The following is a 19,885-nucleotide window of genomic DNA, read 5'->3' on the forward strand; positions in this document are numbered from 1 at the left end:
ATTAGTAGTAAAAAAACTTAATATTATTCTTATTTAAATATTACAATAATATTTTTATATAAAAATAAAATTAGACGTTGAGGAAGAGATATCAACTAAAATAATTTAAATGTTTATACTCTGAATTGAAAATAAAAAAAATATCTTAACTAATGTAAAACTATAAAATACTTTACGAAAACTTCAAAGAGAATTATATTAATAAACTTATTTTATATTAATTAAACCCAAAAAAAACATGAAAAATATTTCTCAAAAAATCATTTATATACAAACAAAGGCTAATTACATTTTGGGTCATGGGACATCAGTTGCCCAGTTACTACTAAGCGATGTCGTTTCGATCTTGAAACGCGTTACGGCTTAGAGGGTCATTCAGTCTTCCACCATTCCCGGTAGTCCGAAGCTCAGTGGGTTTTTACTTTTATATTCTGCGCCGTGGCTTTCTTTAGCCGTATATTAAGATATACTGCCGCAAGGGAGAATTTCCCTGCGCCGTGCCAGTTGGGATTTCACAGTTATTTTATTCTTTCTATCTTTTGGGGGAACTTATTTATTTTGCAGAAGATTTAAGTATGTCATCGGTGGATTCAAAGCCAATGAGAATGAAGGAACCCGAAGATGATAACGAGGACAAGAAAAGCTTGAGTTCCATGACGGAGAATCGTAAGAAGAAACCCTCAAGTAATAGCAACAATACTGCTGTTTCTAACTCGAAATCGCGTCCCAAAGAATTCAAAGTGAAGAAAGAAGAGCCCGTAGACGACGATGAAGACGAAGACGACGACTTTAAAATGCCCATCAAGGGCTCTTCATCTGGGTCACTCGCCAAACCAACCAAGCTCAAAAGGGAAGAAGAGAGTGATATTGAAGATGAAAAACCCATCTCCAAACGAAGCGGAGCCAAAGCGAACAAGCCCAAAATCGAAGAGAGCGACGATGAAGATGAAAAACCCATCTCCAAAAGATGCTCCGCTACTAAAGCAGATAAGGTTTCGATTTCCTTTTAGCTTTCCCTTTGTTAAAAAAATCTTTTATGTTTGGTATTTGCAGGGAAAATATAATGTGGTTGATGTTCGTGTTTGCTATGAACTTTGTAGGAAAAGGAGCTGAAGAAAAAGAAGAAAAAGGGGGAAGAAAAGAAAGCCGCTGCTGGGAAGGAAACGAAGCGGGAGAAGAAGGTTTATGATTTGCCTGGTCAGAAGAGAGATCCTCCTGAGGAGGTAATTGGACTTTAAACAAATTTTTTTTGTTTTATTTATTTTCCTGTTTTTGAGTAATTTATCATTGCTTTCATTGCTCAATCTTAGAGGGATCCACTGCGGATATTTTATGAGACAATGTACCAGCAAATCCCTCATAGTGAAATGGCACAGTTCTGGTAAGACATAATTCCCCAACATTAACATTCTTTATGGATTATCTAGTGCATTTGTATGGTGCGTTGTAGTAGTTTTGTAATGTATGCAGTATAAGGATAGTAAATGTTTAGAAGAAGTAATTTTTATGGAGCTGTAGTCTCATTCTTTTTAGAACTAAAAGTTGTTTCAACTACTTTCCATGAGAAAATATGTGCTTGAATGCTCTGATAGCTTTGCCTTGTGTTTGTGTTAACAAAGACTGGTGCAGTTGAGAATGATGATAAACTTAATTAGAATCATGAAAGAACTAAGACTCTTCTCTGATACGATGAACAATGAAATGGGCATTTCTTTCTCGAGTGGATTTAATGCTACTTCTAGTTTGTAACTTTAGATTTTTGGTTCTGTTGGTAGCGTTTTGCTTTCTTTTGGAATTCCTCATTCTGTATCCCAAGCACTGATTTTTCTTTTCTAATATGCAGAATTTTTCATTTTGTTCTTTCTAGTTCCCCTTGTGGTTCTTTTGTCCAAACCACATACTTTGTTGCAATGAACTCATTGATTTGAAAGAAAATAAATTGTGTATTTGAAACAGCTGGTATTATAATGCCTCATTGTCTGTAACCCTGCTTTGTGCAATTCAGGGTGTTATAATCCACTGATTCCCTTTATATTTTGTTTTCAATTCAGTAACTTATCTAAATCCCCTGACAATTACAGTTTTCTACAACTCAGATCAGGTTGTCATACTGGAATTAGTTGCTACATTGACGACAATGAATTTTGCTTCTATTATCTGGTCATTATAAACAGAGTCGTCTCTTTGTAGTATATGCCTATTCCATTCGACCAACTCATCGGTATAGTACGAGTTGGGCTCAATTAAACTCATTTTGCACAACAAATACCCCTCTGCTTAACTTATTTCATTCATCTTGAAATATATATTTTCTGTTTACTATTACTCTGGAATGCATTACAGAGAAGCATGCTTTCATATGTAATTGCAGGATGATGGAGTCTGGTTTGCTTCCCCTTGCAGAAGCAAAGAAAGTCTTTGAAAAGAAACAAAAGAAGGTTCTGCAGCAAAAGCTTGTTTCCCCAGTCAAAGCTTCTTCAGCTACAAAGTCCGTTACTGTTAAGAAAACTCCTACAGTATCTCTGGGTTCTTCGAATAAAAAGAAAACTGATTCCAAGGTTGCCCCAAAGCAGACCAGGAAACGCAAGGCTGAAGAAAGCGAAGGCTCCGATGATGATTTCGAGAATACTTTGGCCAGTAGAATGAAGAAACAGATAGCAAACTAATTATGTTTTCCAACCATAACTGATTGTTCTTGCTTGTTCTGTTGTGGTACTCTATTCATTTGATCTTCCTTGATTAGTTGTACCAATACTAATTTGATTCGGGCCTGATTGAAATGATCTTAAGTGATCATTACATTGTTTAGTGAGCATGCAATGGAAGAACTAGTTTTATTGTAGCCAAAATGTTGCCGCTATCTGAAATGGGCAATCACATGTACCAAATTAGTTTAGAGTCCATAAATTTTAATCGATACCATTTAAACCTCCGATCTGGACACTTGGTTTTAAAGTTTGGGTAAATAATACCATAGACAAGTTAATTATAGCTCTTTTTTATTTTGATTACCATTTTTGAATTCTTGACAATCAGATCATCCGACTATTTAAATGCATTTAATCAGGTCACTTGTCGTTAACAGTTAACGGAAGTATTGATGTGACAATTAATAAAATTGGTCTAATCACACATTTAATCTTTATTATTTATACATTCTATCAAATTGATCATAATTTTAAATTAATTCAATATATTTAATCCTCCAATCATGTGATGACACGTGTCACGACATGATTGGGTTTTTTTTTAAATTATTTTTAATATTTTAATTAAATAATATATTCACCAATCAATATTTTAATTAAGTAATATATTCACCAATCAAGTGTGACACAACCTGTTTAAAGGAAAATTAAAACCAAAAATGATAGGAGCTAGGGAGAATTAAACCTAGGACCAAGTGGAAATCATGTAACGCTACAACCACCAGAGCTAAGGCCACATTTGTTGCTTGTTTTCAAAATGCATTATATAATATGTTTCAAATGATGGTAGAAAAATGAAAAATACAAAGATATTATTGTATTCAAACATGAATGATTTATAAATAATAGTGTAAGTATTTTTTTAAATGTATGATTTACTTTGAATTTATAACTTTGGATTTGTTAAATAAAATGTTAATATAATTTTATTTTTTAAAATATAATTCATATAATAATATAAAAATAATTATGAGAAAAATAAAAGGAAATAATTTAATTTTAAAATAAAATTTTAAATTTTCATTTAATATATATTAACAATATATAAATAATAGTGTAAGTGTTTTCCAAATATTTGATTTACCTTAGCTGCACCTTAACTCACTTCTAAGTTAAAATTTCACGTTTGAATCCAATCAATACCTTTTTATTTTCATTTTTCTGCCATAATCCAAAACATGTTATATAATGCATTTTGAAAACATGTAACAAATGTGGCCTTAGCTTTGGTGGTTAAGGCATCGAATGATTTCCACTTAGTCTTAGGTTTAATTCTCCCTAGTGCCTATTATGCTTTGTTTTACTTTTCCTTTAAACAAGTGGTGACATGTGTTACCATCTGATTAGTGAAAATATTATTTAATTAAAATATTAAAAATAATTTTTAAAAAATCTAATCATGTCGTGACATGTGTCGTCACATGATTGGAGGAATAAATATATTGAATTAATTTAAAATTATGACCAATTTGATAGAATGTATAAATAATAAGGACTAAATGTGTTATTAGACTAATTTTATTAACTGCCACATCAACACTTCCGTTAACTGTTAACGACAAGTGGCCTGATTGAATACATTTAAATAGTTGGATGACATGATTGACAAGAATTAAAAAATAATGGTCAAAATGTAAATGGACTATAGTTAAGTGGTCTCTGGTATAATTTAACCTTAAAGTTATACGTAGTTGAACCATAGCTCTCTTAGTTCTTATATGCTCATTAATCACATATTTTTATTACAATTTGTATATGATACTAGCAATCAATCAATCATCCAAAAATGAGTCCAATATTAATGTGATAGAAGAATGTATAGATTATTATGCACTTTCTACGGCGATAGAAGTAATTTGACACATAGATATTATTTTTTTGGTAAAGAAATTATTAGTAACACAATTTAAACAGCCACAAAGCTCCGCATATCATCTTCAACCAGCGTGGTCATGTCACCCGACGCGACTTGAAACTTGCACTCATACATGTTGGAAGCACACCTCCCAATCCCGCTGTAATAAAGCCGAAACATAACCAAAATTGTAACCCCGTTATGGCCACCCTTAGCAACCTAAATCATCCTCAACAGCTCAGCACTGTCAACCTCCACGATCAGTCGACGACACCCCAACTCTCAAGCACATAACAACCCGACGTAGATGCCCCAAAGCTCTGCTTCAGCAACAGAGCAGATACAGATGAACTTAGCGAACCCCATTCACCAAATACCTTCATGATTTCGAATAACACCACCACAAGAAGAGATGCCAGAGCTACGATTGTGAGTCCCATCTGAATTAACTTTCATTCACCCAACTGGTGGCCATTGCCAAGACTGAGAACCATAAATCGGCTACAGTGGTAACCCCTAGTTATCAACTTAATGTTATCGCCTTGGTCGTCATCTCTAATAACTGACGGCTCTTAACCAAAATAGGACGAGTGTTTGTACCAACCGTACCAAACGTCATCGAATTGCGATGTAACCAGATGTTCCACACTATTGCTCTAAACAAAATGTCCCAACTCTCCAACTGAGCTATAAATTCCTTATTGTCACTAAGGTTCATCACTAGCCACACCTATATATCCATGGCAAGAAATTCCTACAACTTTGTTAGTTTAACCACCGCAGACCAGACCGACACAGAGGACGAGCAACCTCGCAGAACGTGGCTTATATCCGAACAACTTTTTAAAACACTTCTGACTTCGATTTAAGCCTAGAATCGGCTAAACCGTAGCTCTGATACCATTAAATGTAACACCCCAACCCATATTCGACCCGGATACGAATCCGAGGTGTTACATTGACCTTTCTAAAATATGTACTTGTATAAAATAGGGAGTAATTTAAAACTTTTATAACATATAAATGACTAATTTACATAAAAGACATTTTCATTATTACAAAACCAATCAGAGCATGTATATTTCACTTATTATTTACATATAACTATTCGAAACATTTATAAAACTGTTCATAGCTTAAACAATAGATTCTTTTGAAAACATGCTAACTAGAACTTTATATACTAAAATACATATTATTCACATCTTTTCTGATCTGACCTTTAGTAAGGAGAACTGACATGTCTTGCTCCACATTGCTCTTTACTCTTCTCGAAACCTACGTGTAAATCACTTACACGCTAACTCAAAGACTTAGTGAGGCATATAAACATATAAAGTAAAAGGTAATTAATAATCGTTCCTAAACAATTTACTACTATCATTTCATACCACTCATACTTTTACATGTAACAAATATATGCATACATATATGTCATTATCATTCATATCTCTTATCTCATGTTCCTATGATCTCTTATGTCCATGTCATATAACATATATCATAACCAATTGCACATATACATATCATGTCATGTAAACCATATATATATACTATCATAAAACACGTACACCCAAGCAACTATATTATCATCTTCATTTCTTTCTTATTTTATCACTATCATTGATTCCTTTCATCATATGATCTTATAAGTTACCATTTGTACAATCAATATCACACATGAAATTCCACAAGGAAACAAACATATTATCATATCACTTTATTAATATTATCTATTTAATAGCCCATGATACTCATGTGAGAACTAAAGATATGCGAGTACATAGAGGTGTGCACTAATGTTGTCACCACAGCTCATAAATTGCACCGAAGTGCACATATAATTGCACCGGAGTGCCGCGTAGAATTGCACCGTAGTGCCATATACTGTCCATAAGGACCACATATCATTCCTTAAGAATCATATACATATACTAGGGATTAAGTATGTGTCTCACCAGACTTCACACATGTTCCAAAGAATACATATATGTCCCGAAGGACCACATATCATTCCTTAAGAATCATATACATATGCCAAGGATCAAATATGTGTCTCACCAAACTTCACGCATGTTCCAAAGAATACATATATATCCCGAAGGACCACATAGACCCTCGACTCTTGGCATACCAACTATACCCCTAGCTCTCATGACACATAACATGGCATACCAACTATACCCCTAGCTCTCATGACACATAACATGGGCATTATCTTTTATATCCTTTTATATATTCATGTAATATCATATATCAATAAGCTCATGGTTTCATTCACATATACATGTAATCACGTAGTTCATGTCAATTCTCATATGAGTTCATATTCATATAAACATAGGATTCACCCTCATGTATCACATATACTTCTCTTTCATATGGCTCATAACATTTCTCATGTGTTCATATGACATGTAAATCATTGTCATCTTATCATGTTATCACATAAACATATCATCTTACAATACATACAAAACACATCAATACCTATCACATATATCTATCATTTCATTATCCTTATTATTATTCTTATCATCACCATTAATCCCTTTACTTACCATATTCATATCATAACACATACTCATGCACATATAAATCATAACAAATACATACTTCTATGAATTCATGTTTTTCACTATTGGAAATAGACTTATCACAAGTCTTATTTTCCCTGAACCTCATATACTAGAGAATGTGCACTCACCTTAGCTTTGCTTGATTCGATTATAATCCTTCAATTGATCCGGAACGGGATCACGTTCTATATCTACATCATCATACATAGATCTATATTAGTATATATAATACTCTAATGGTTCACTCTTTAGACTAAGAGAAAAGGCAATTTCATCTTTTAATGAAGGTATGCATCGATGCACTACTGATGCATCGTGCATAAAATGCTTCGATATGGTATTATTACTGGGATGCATCGATGCACTACTTATGCATCGATGCACGAATTGCATTCGATGTATTTTATTTTAAAAGTGCATCGATGCCTTCATGTGCATCGATACACCTTCAAACGATTTTTGGGTTTTAACCTGATGCATCGATGCACTATGTTCAACTTATCAACTCCATTCTGGAAATTCACTCAAGAACTCCAAATCTTTAATCTTCCCTAACTCATTTATCTTTTGATTTTAAGATAACTTAAGCTTTCCTTAAGCCTAAGTATCACCTAAGAATCATACCCAACTTTTAATTCAACAAATAACCAACTAATTAAGAAACTCACCTTTGAGTTGGAGCTTCACGCACAAAGAAGAAAGGAGGAGAAGAGAATTCTGGAAACATTGTTTCCCTCATTCCCCACGTGTAAAATATATATATCCCCACTATCACATTTTTTTTAATTCCTTAAATGATAAAATGACCATTTTACCCTTTAGTTCCTTTAATAATTACTAACAACTTTTAGGAAATACTTCCAAATAAATCACTGAACTAATCAATTCTTCTACTTTAGTCACCAAATTCTGAAACTTTATAATTTGGTCACTAACCCATAGTTTGGGATGTTACATTCATAGAGGCAGGCAAGAAAAACCTGGTATGCAGGTTGAAGAAGAGCTTGTAGGGTTTAAAACAAGCTCCTAGATAGTGGTACAAGAAGTTCGATAGCTTCATGGGTAGCAATGATTTTACCAGATGCCAAGCAGATCATTGTTGCTATATCAAGAAGTTCGACAACAACTTCGACAACAACTTCAATATTTTATTGTTGTATGTTGATGACATGCTTGTTGCAGGTTTAGACATACAAGAGATTATAAACTTGAATAAAAAATTGTCGAAGCAATTTGCTATGAAGGATCTGGGCGCTGCAAAGCAGATTCTTGGGATGAGGATTAAGAGAGACACAAAGTCGGGGACTTTGATGTTATCACAGGCTGAGTACATCAACAAAGTACTCTCCAGATTCAACATGCAAGATGCTAAACCTGTAAGTACACCTTTAGGTGTTCATTTTAGACTCTCCAAAGAACAGTCACCAAAGACGGAGGGAGAACGTGCACACATGGTGAAGGTGTCGTATGCCTCAGCAATTGGAAGTCTGATGTATGCCATGGTTTGTACTAGACCAGATATTGCTCATGCAATGTGAGTTGTTAGCAGGTACATGAATAATCCGGGCAAAGTACAATGGAAAGCAGTCAAATGGATCCTCAGATATCTGAGGGGTACTACAAACAAAGCACTTTGTTTCAAAGGTGGAGATACGATACTGACAGGCTATGTAGATGCTGACTTAGCCGGAAATATTGACATAAGAAGAAATACTACAGGGTATGTCTATACTCTAGGAGGAACCGCAGTGAGTTGGGTTTCTCAACTACAGAAGATAGTTGCTCTTTCCACAATTGAAGCAGAATATGTCGCTGTTACGGAAGCCAACAAGGAGATGGTTTGGCTCCAAAGTTTCTTGGAAGAGTTAGGCAAGAAACAAGAAAACAATGTTTTGTATTGCGATAGTCAAAGCGTTATCCATCTAGCGAAAAATCCGTCTTTTCATTCCAGGACGAAGCACATACAATTGCGATATCATTTTATCCAGTCTCTTCTGGAAGATGGGATTTTGAAACTTGAAAAGATTAGTGGAGCTCAAAATCCGGCAGACATGATGACAAAGACGGTGACCACGGAAAAACGGAAGTTGTGTTCAGCTTCAGTTGGCATGCTAGAGTAACAAGACCAGAAATGTTGCTGCATCGATCCAGGTGTGAAGACAGATTAAAATCAGTCTTCAAGTGGGAGATTGTAAAGTCAAAAAGGCGTATGGCATGGGTTTTTCAACAAAGGAAAAAGGCGCATGGGTTTTCAAAGGGTAGGCATCGGATTGTTGGAAATTCAACAATTTTTTGGCACCAAATAGTGCTTATTTCAAAGGTTGGAAATTTGTGTTGAAAATGGTAATGGTTAAAGCATACATTTAGCCATTGTATTTTAGGGTAATTACAAGATTAGTCCCTAAACTTCAACTATAAATACCCTTACCCATTTAGCTTCAAAATCATCCCAAATCATTTCTTTCTCCCAATACTAGAGAGTTTTCTTGAGAGTAGTAAGTGTTTTGTAAACACCTGTAAATTTTCTCTCTTTAGTAAAGATCTATAGCAGTCCGGAGACGTAGGCATAATTGGCTGAACTCCGTTATCAATTTCGGGTATTATTTTTCCACTTTTATTTCACATTCTTACTAACCTGGTTATAGGGAAATTACTCGTACTCATTTTATTTCCAAACAAGAAGTGACGTCTCACCCGTTCGACATTCTTCATAACACGGTCACAACAGGTTAACCACAGAAACATCTTAACCTTTTGGAGACCTCGAGCCTTATTGATCAACATCCAAACTATCTCTCCGATGCCCCGATCCTGATCCTCCATACTTGCAGAAGCTGAACCAACAGAGAAACAATGATCCTCTTGGAGATGTCAACCCACCACATCCTGACCATAACATGGCAAAGGACCCTTGGTGGCAGCAAGCTTCAACAGAATGTTGCTAAGAAGGAGCGACTCAATGAAGGCACATTTCCAATTCTCTGCATCGTCTATCATGTCTATAACCGTTAATCGGGAAAAATCGATAGCTCCAGCCTCCGTCACATGATCAATCAAAGGGACACAATCCGCAAACCAGACATCGAACCAAAAATCCACTGATCTACCTTTGTTGATGCACCAATTCATATGTTGTCAAACATCATACCAAATAATCGATAAGCCTTGCTAAAGCTTGGAGCTGCTTGCACGTCTAATATCAGCTGGTACCAATACTGTGCATTTATATTTAGCCCTTAAAACCTTACCCACAAATGGTCCTTTTTACTATATATTAAACGCAATCTTTATAATAAAATCATCATTTTGTCTAGTAAGATGCCGAAAACCCAATCCTCCTTGTTTAATTGGACGACAAACATCCTGCGATTTGACTAAATGGATTCCACCTTTACTATCAACACCGCCCCAAATAAAATGCCGTATGATCCTTTCAAGATCCATACATACTCGCTTCGGGATTATCGTAGATTGCTTCGTATACATGGGAATAGATGATAACACTGACTTGGAAAGCGTAACCCTTCCTGCCAAAGAGAGATTTCATTGGCCACCAACTCAAGCAAGCTTGAACCATCCAGATTAAATACTGATAAGAACCAGTCGTGACCTGACCATCTAATAATAGAACGCCAAGATACTTTCTAAAATCGATCACCTCCCGAAAACCAAAAAAATGGCTAAACTGAGAACGATCCATCAAGCTAACATTCATAGAAAATAATATTGTGGTCTGAGCCACACTCCCCTTTTTACCCGTAGCCGAGCAGAACTGCGAAAGAACTGTACGAATCAATTCTCCCTGGTTCAAAGAAGCTTAAGCAAATAAACATATCATCCGCAAAAAATAAATGAGATAGACCAGGTCCTGAACTTGATGTACGAAAAGGTTTCCATCAACTCATATCTATTTTTGCTCGAATCACTTGAACCAACCGTTCGATACACAGAACAAATAAATAATGGGGACAAAGGACCCCCTTGTCGAATACTGCAAGTAGAAGTAAACGCCTCGGTCGGGTCCCAATCCAAAGAATACGAGTACTCATGGTGGAAACACACCGCATAATTAATCTAATAAGTGAATCAGGAATACTCAGATCACCCAAGGTGTCTTCAATGAAAGCTCATTCCAACCGATCATAAGTCTTTTCTAAATCAATCTTGATGGTCATCCAACCCTGCTTTCTTTTCCCAATACGACCAAAATTTTACGCATTCCAAATTTTTACATTCTCTACAAACTCCTGCAAGTTAAGTCTCAAGATCCCCATTACCTCGCCACACTGACTGAAGAAAATCGTGAAACCGAAGGTGTTCATTCTAGGCCGTAATATACTGAAAAGGTCGACAAATCGCATTGAAATCCCTCGATTAGTTGCGAAAGAGAATGGAACGATGATCGGATCCCAAGTGATCAAGGTACCCAACTTGGGCATTCGAACTTGGCCACGAGATCACGTATAAGGTTGATCCTCATAATCTAAATCCACTATACCAGCGTCTTGAATAAACTCCACAAAGTGTTTACTACCCCTCACCACACGGCTCGCTCCCCCTTTCAATTCCTCTGAATTAGTTATAGAGTTAAAATCACCACCCAACAACCAAGGTTCAGATTCCCTCGGATCAAATTCCAATAAGGACTATCATAAATTCCTCCAAAAAAGACGGGAACTTGCATACACCACTGGTAACATACACCAAATTCCGATGCTCACTATACCGACAACGACAATGGATGAATTGATTAGAAATATCAAGAATATCCATCTTAAACAAATCGTTCCACATCACCCATAGGCCACCACAAAATCCTTTGGCTTCCACCTGAAAGGAAAATGGAAACTTCAACTTAGACAAAACCTTGTCCGCTCGCACACCACTTACGCGGAGTTTCAGTAAAGCAACCATGCTCAGCTGTACTTTGTTCGCAATATTATGAAACATACATCTGAAGGTAGGACTAGCCACCCCTTGGCAATTCTAAAACATGCAATTCATTAATACAAACCAAATAGAAGGGAAAGAAAAAACCTTAGTCCTGCATTGGATCCTCCAGATCATCCCTAATTTTGGACTCCTCTATCGAGTCACCATCACTCAGCAATCTCGCTTCAACAACCTCACTTGAATATGGGAGTCCAAGCATTGCATGTTACCATCGGTCAATTTCCCTAGCTGTTGTGAAAAACTCTACACCCATTCTTGAGCCATTAACCTGCCTCCCATATCATTCGTCTTTACATCTACCTTAGGTCCTCGAAGAACACTCCAATTAGGTGTAAGACGAACCCCTTTTAGTTGTTGACTCAGTTTCGGAACAAGAGACCTTCGACTATCTTGAACTTTTTCCAATATCAAAATTTCCTTATGCTTACCAGGAACAGGTGACATCGAATGCGTCACCGCTTTTGCTGATAGATTGTTTGCAAATGGTATCACCTGAACCCCCTCCAGCGTCTTACTGTCTCGACCCTTCTTCTTACTAGGATTAGAGGAAATATGTGTGACATTAAGTTTAACAACTTTCTATTGTTTGATCGTGGCATTGTACTCCACTACGACCTTCCCTTTAGACCTTTGTTGTGCCACTTGCTCATGAGGCACATTCTCGCCAACACTGAATTTCACCATATTGTCCTCACCTGGGCCATCGGCCAAAACAGAGAATCTTTACTTACTAGTGCCCTCTATCAACCTTTGAATATTTGTTTTCCCCTCTACCTCATTCGTCAACTTACGCTTTCATTTCTCTACTACCCTCCAGGGACCATAAAGGTATTCCCCCTAAGAATCCAACATAGGACCGGATTGAACTTTATCCACTTGACCCACTACTTCTGGGGTAATCCCCCTCAGGTCCGGACTTACCACACTCTCCGCTCGAGTGACCATAGGTGCCACACGAATAACAAATATTAAAAAGACCTTCATACTCTAGCTTTTGAATAAAGCTGTCAATCTCAATACCCGACTTCAACAGTTTATTTAAATCCAAAATCAAAGCTAGTCTGGTAAACTTGTCGCGGTCAGCCACTTGTGTATTGTAATCCACTTTCATCACTCTCCCCACAACTCCTGTAATACATCAAAATTAAGCATTTGAGTAATATCTATATTCTATACGAAAGCCCCTACAACCGTACCCAAACAAGCATTTGAGATGGATGTTTTTCAGCGAGTAATATCTATATTCTATACGAAAGCCCCTACAACCGTACCCAAACAAGCATTTGAGATGGATGTTTTTCAGCCTTTGAGAACGACCTAATCCAAGGCTGAACCATGAGGTAACTACCATAAATCGTCCAAGGCCCCTCAGTCAAGGCTTTAACATAATCTTTGACATTCGAAAACTTAGCTAAGTAATAGTTGTTGTCTAAGTCTACGAGTTGCACTTCTCCCATCGGCTTCCATAATGCCACAAGCCTTGATAACAAAGCTTTATACCCAATTGAACGATCAAGTAGCTGAATCATAAGCACTTGATTTCCATATCGCAGAGATAGGTCCTGAATTGTCCACACTCCACAGTACAATCCTCATTCAAAACCTCAATGTTATCCATATCGCATAAAAAACGAACCCCCTTCGATAACTATTGATTTCCTGTAACGATATCATTCAAAATGGCCTACTTGATTCCCCACCTATTTGCACAACCCCTAGTTCACCAAGCTGAGCTGACACATCCTCCCCACTATCGTCCTCCATATCAATTGCATCCTCTATATGATGCGCCTATAATCTCCTCTCTACACCACACCGTTTTTAGCGTCCCTAGACGCCTTCAGAGGTGAGCCTGGCCTCTCTAGTGCCGGCAGAGACGACAGCAGCGTCCTAGACTCCGTGCGACCGACCAGATTGGCCCAGAACTTGCGTAAGACTAGGGTTCACGTTAGGGTTTTTGTTCTCCATTTTAATTAATTTTGATATTTTTTATTATGGTTTTACACTTATAGATTTTATTAATTTAGTTGTAGTTTAGATATGCAGTTATGTTTTAAAGTTTAAGACTTAAATATATATCTGGTATTTGAATTAGATAATTTCTTCTAAATATGAACTGCAAAAAATATTTATTCCTTAGTTGGTATTTGAGTTAAGTGTACTTTTGATTTTTTTTTATTAACCGTGTTAAGTTTTGATATCGTGATAATTTAAGATTATTTTAATAACAAATGACCCTTGAAAAAATTGGTAAGATACAATCTTATGTATTGATGTTATTGTAAGTTAATATAGTTAATAAAAGTACGAAAATAATGGGGCAATTTTAACCAAAAAATTAAATAGCATCGATTTGATATCCTTTCCCAAATATTTACCAGAATAGCACCTTTTTTATACATAGAGGGAGATATGTGTTTCGTGAAACGCACCTAACTAATGTGGCAATAAAACGCTTTAAAGGGGGAGTGCATTTGTTCGATGTGTCCTACCATGGTGGAAAGCGCTTCACAGAGGATACGCCTTTGAAGGCGCATTATAATCCACATGCCTTTAAACCCAATTTAAGATTCTATTTCAATTGTTTAGGGTTTTTTAAGTTGAACATGGTTTAGGGTTAGGGTTAGGGTTAGATGAAAATTAAAAACATAATTCACTAAAGTTTACGAAAAACTAAAAAACATTAAATAAAAACATTTCAATTAATAAAATTCTATCGATTTCTCCTTCTTGAATGTGTTCCACATGGTGTTGGTTATCTATTTTGATAAGGGTTTATTCTTATAGGTTGGTTTTCATCTTCACTTTTCTCCTCCTCCTGCTTATCACCATTGCCATCATCGATAGTAGCTACATTTTGTTCATTAGGGATGTATGACAATGAAAGACGAATATAGAACAACGACCTTGGAGGTGTATGTTGAATCTATTTTGATAATAACAAATTTAAGAGCAAAAATGTTTTTGGGCTAAATTAAATTTATTCATAGTTTTTAAAAATAATTTAAAATCCATAAAACTTGAATTTGAACACAAAAATGATTTTCTAGAAAAGAAGTATCGATATTGTTCTTACAATATCGATAACACATGAACAATATCGATATTGTTCTTGTAGTATCGATACCCAAGGTAAAAGAGTATCATATTTGAACACAAAAATGATTTTCTAGAAAAGAAGTATCGATATTGTTCTTACAATATCGATAACACATGAACAATATCGATATTGTTCTTGTAGTATCGATACCCAAGGTAAAAGAAGTATCAATACTCTCATGGAAGTATCAATATTGTCTATTTGTTTTAAATGTGTTCAAATTCCAGTAGGCATTTTTGGTACAGATACTCAAACGAGTATCAATACTACTTTGTATAGTAGTATCGATACCATGACCTTAGTACCGATACTTCCAACCCAACAGTAGAAAAACGACTAGTTTTTATTAGTGCAGTATCGATACTCCAAACCCGAGTACCGATACTCCCTAGTTTGGGCAGTTTTATTTTACAACAATTAAGTCCCAACGGCTCCAAAACATCTTCAACGGCTAGAAATGGTCACAAACACATTCCAACATATAAAATGAAGTTCAAGACACTCAAATCATTTAGTACATTATGATATCCAAGCATTGATCATCAAGAGAAAAGCTTTCATTCTTTATTATTCATTTTCTCTTGTACTCTTGTAAATAGTATGTTTTTAGTGAGTTTAATTTGTAAACACCTTCCTTTGAGAGGTTTCTTGTTTACATTCTTTTTATCCTTTTGGAAAAAGGGGTTGGTTTCTTGTTTAGCCATTGAAAATTAGGGAATTGTAAAAGATTACTCTTGAGCCTAGAAAAAGAAAAAAACAAATTACTGAATTTGTTAGAAATCCTTAGTGTGGAGCTAAGGTAGTGGATGTAAACTTCATTGAGGAAGTTGAGCCACTCTAAATACTTGTGCAATTTTTTTATCTTTTCTTTCCATACTCCCAAAATTTTTATTTAGCTAATCCACCCCCTATTGGCACTTTTTCGGTTGATCGATGGAGCACCATGAATCCCAACAATGTATGACTAATCATACCACCACTCAATGAGAACTGTGAAAACTGTGAAAAAACTAACATCGACTTCTACGATCCATATTGAAGTGGAGGTGTTTATGGTGGAGCACCACCCATCAGATAAGGAACATATAAATCAAATGTTAGATCAATAGGCATGACCATATAATATCCACCATGAGTTTCATAAAATCCTTTGGGCTCTGTACGTAACATTGCAGTGGTGGCATATGAACCGATAGTAGTGGCATCTAAATTGGAAGTTGTGGTATCTTTACGTGGTATGGTAGCATCTGAACGTGGTGCGGTGGCATCTAAACTAGTGGTGTACCCATGTAAACTGGGAGGCTTGAGATGTAACTCGGGGTGCTCATAATTGGGGGTGATAGTGGATGTTGTGATAGTTCTGGTGGTGTTGCTGAGGACGAATCGAAAGCGTCTACTCTTCATCCAAGAGTGGGGGAAGATGATATTATGACGATGGATTTTTTTTTGACAAAGATGAATTGCCCCCTTATGCTCCCTCTGAAAGTAAAAACGACTTCCCATTTTCGTTGAACCGTTCAATATAATCATCTAAAATTGAGGAACTAGTTTCTAACATAAACTATCGAGGGGGCAAGCGTTGATATATGTTCTCCTACATTGATATCCAGTCTTTGTGCTTCATCACTCAATTCACCTCTTTCTTGCCTCGTCTATCAATGTGATTTTTAGATAAAATTATCAAACAATGGAGGGAAGTAAAATCTAGATATCAATTTGAGATTTTTTTTATGTGTCGACTTGAAAGAGGGTTAATTCAAGTATCAATTTGAAAACAAAATATTTAAATACCAACTTAAAAATATTTAATTTAAATACTAAATATATTATTTCAATAAATGCTTGATGGAGAACCGATGTGAAGATTGGTTAATAGAGTAGTTGTTATCACCTTAGTAACTATTATATTTTTCGTTCAAGTCTATATACGCACGTTAAATTTTTGGCAATTTTCCCAATAAAATACCGGTGATCGGTATATTTACCGATCTAACACCGGTCATATTATATTTTCTGATCTAACATCCGTAGCAGTAAAGCGCGCCCCCTGAACCGCGCTATACGCTGATTTGGCGCCACGTGGGTATAGCGCGCCCCCTGCCCTGCGATATACGGTGATCTGACGCCACGTGGGTATAGCGCCGCCCCCCCTGATCCGTGTTATACCTGGGTATCTGACACTTGGGGTATATCGCAGTGCAGGGGGCGCGCTATACCCCTAAATACCCAACCCTTCACGTCCCATCTTCCCTATAAATACCCCCATCCTCAATCACTTTTATCACACCAAATTCTCTAAATTTCTCTCAAATACTCTATCTTTTTAAGGTATATTTTATAATATTTTTACTATTATGTATTTACTTTATTTAATATTTTAATAATATAATTCTTTTGCAGATATATAATGGAAGGCAATCTACTTGATCAACTTGTTCAGCCAGCCCATAGTGTGAGCTTAAAGATTGACCCCGAACAGTACGCACTTGAACAAAATGTGCATACATCTCAATAGCGGCGTCTGAATAATTACTTTGAGCTTCAACCATCATTTGAACATTATCATTGTTCGAAAGTTCGAACGCTGTATAAGTTAATGGCAATAATGATGTTGGAAATCTGTACTGCAATGACGACATTCTTCTGTTACTTCCAACATGAATCTTCCTCGAAATCTTCGTTAACAGCTCCTCAAGAGTTATGTTTCTCTTGAATGATATTTTAACATGCTCATTTGATACGAAAAAACGCCGGTTTCATCTTCTTGAATTTCACCATTATAATAAACAATAGCTGAAAGTCGCGTCATTCTTTGAGTTTAAAAGTGCGTCAATATTATATCTGCAAAAAAAATAACTTAAACAAACCTGATTAAATAAATTATATATGAACGAAAATATAACACAAAATTTTTTTTACACATCAACGTAAATAATTTAAATAATAGAATTTTATATTATTACCTGCACCGCAAAACTATTTCGACGTATGCTCACGCTTTTCAATTTTAAAAACATAAAAATTAATTAAAAATAATTAGTATAATATTTTTTTCAAATAATGATAATAAACAATAAGTATAATTAAAAAATTATAACAAATTTACCTTATAACAAAAAATCGCACGAACTTTTAAATCAAATATAAGAAGATTGCCAGAATTATTACTCGTTGACGGAATTGTTGTATTAATTTATAAGAGAGGAGAGATGCGAGGAGATGTGAGAACCGGAGGAGTGTATTTATAAACATATAAGGCGCGGTACCTACACCGCGTTATATGTAATTATTATATAGCGCGGATCAGGGACCGCGTTAAATATAATTTTGGTACGACGTATAGCGCGGCCCCTGATCCGCGCTATACTCCTACGTGGCGTATAGCGCTGAGCAGGGGGCGCGCTATACTCCACGTGACGCCAAATCAGCATATAGCTCGGTTCAGGGGGGCGCTTTACTGCTACGGGTGTTAGATCGAGAAATATAATCTGATCGGTTTTAGATCGGTATATATATCGATCACCGGTGATTTTTGGGGAAAATCTCCTAAATTTTTAACTGTTTATAATATTTTAAAATTGTTTAAAATAATATATTTAAATTTAAATGTCAATTAATTATATATATTAAATTTTATGTTAGAATTTATTTATTTAAAAATAAAATAAAATTTGATTTAATTTTATGGTGAATAAATATAATATTATATACATATGAATGTAAATTGGTGTCACGTCGGTGTTAATGTTTATGAAAATTAAATTAGAATTTATAAGACTTAATAATTTGTTTGTGTCGTATTGACTGCAGAGCTCGAGGGTTCAGAAACCGAATCCAATAGAATGGAGGAAGCCCAATCTGCAGAGAGGAAATCTTGACCGTCCATATATTTAACCTTAGTTTTGTTCCAGGGTTTATCCTTGGTTAAGTTTCCAGCAACCCTAGGAAATTTTCCCCGGTTATATAAGGCTTCTGAAACTCATCTAGACTTCATCCTCCTCCTTGCTGCAAGTTGCTTCTCTCTGAAAATACTTAAATACTATTTTTATAGTAATACAATTCTATTGTTTTTTTGGCTGCAAGTTGCATATGATGAGGATCATTGTGTATGAGAAGCTCGCCAATATTTTAATGCGAGCGATGTTTGTACCTTATACTTCCATGACTCTGATGCGTTGAGTCTCTAAATTCATTTATTACTTGTCCTACATTCTTTATAGTTTTCCCTATTTTAGTACCTCTCCTCTGGAGTAATGTCGTGTGTCTTTTTCAATCCACAATTGCTTCCTCTGAATTTCTTTGGCTGTAACCTTTTTTTTTTTTTGAGAAATTCTTTGTGAATAACTATTTGTCTGCGAAAGGGTTTTTTTTCTGTTGCCGCTGTGCCTATTTACCACCCGCGCTTAATCATGAATTATGATTTTATTTGCTTCTTTTTACAATGAAAAGCCCAATTTAAACTGATGATGAAACACATGATTACTTAAGAAACAAAATTAAATTTTCATCTATGGGTGTCGTAAGTAAAACGGAATTTGTTTTATTTGGAAGTCTGAAAAAGCCAAACAATATTATCTCAGGAAATACAAGTGCAAAGCAAGGGAAAAAAATTAACAGTGATAGTCACGCAATTGTTCGTATATAGGCAGATAAAAAGTTGCAATTCTCATTCAGCAACACATTTTAGGAC

The 19,885-nt window shown here is 35.6% G+C and overlaps 1 protein-coding gene across 2 annotated transcripts; it reads left to right on the plus strand.

Annotated features, from left to right (window-relative positions):
• Positions 1–433: 433 nt before the first annotated feature.
• LOC120154417 (protein IWS1 homolog A-like) lies at positions 434–2,840 on the plus strand. Of its 2 annotated transcripts, XM_039166172.1 has the most exons (4): positions 440–992; positions 1,101–1,223; positions 1,311–1,381; positions 2,372–2,838. In XM_039166172.1, the coding sequence occupies exons 1-4, from the start codon at positions 576–578 to the stop codon at positions 2,664–2,666; spliced, it is 906 nt and encodes a 301-aa protein (XP_039022103.1). In that variant the 5' UTR covers positions 440–575; the 3' UTR covers positions 2,667–2,838. The 2 variants fall into 2 exon arrangements, with proteins under 2 accessions (XP_039022104.1, XP_039022103.1); XM_039166173.1 differs by lacking the exon at positions 1,311–1,381 and having other exon boundaries at positions 434–992; positions 1,101–1,219; positions 2,372–2,840.
• Positions 2,841–19,885: the final 17,045 nt, after the last annotated feature.

Source organism: Hibiscus syriacus, unplaced genomic scaffold, assembly GCF_006381635.1.
Source record: "Hibiscus syriacus cultivar Baekdansim isolate YM2019G1 unplaced genomic scaffold, ASM638163v2 tig00111129_pilon, whole genome shotgun sequence".
Lineage (NCBI taxonomy): Eukaryota > Viridiplantae > Streptophyta > Magnoliopsida > Malvales > Malvaceae > Hibiscus > Hibiscus syriacus.

Excerpts from the sequence above, each read along its gene's own strand:
- LOC120154417 (XM_039166172.1), top strand. The coding sequence starts at position 576 with ATGTCATCGGTGGATTCAAAGCCAATGAGAATGAAGGAACCCGAAGAT. Across the intron at positions 993-1,100 it reads CCGCTACTAAAGCAGATAAG|GAAAAGGAGCTGAAGAAAAA; the intron begins GTTTCGATTTCC and ends TGAACTTTGTAG. Across the intron at positions 1,382-2,371 it reads AGTGAAATGGCACAGTTCTG|GATGATGGAGTCTGGTTTGC; the intron begins GTAAGACATAAT and ends ATGTAATTGCAG.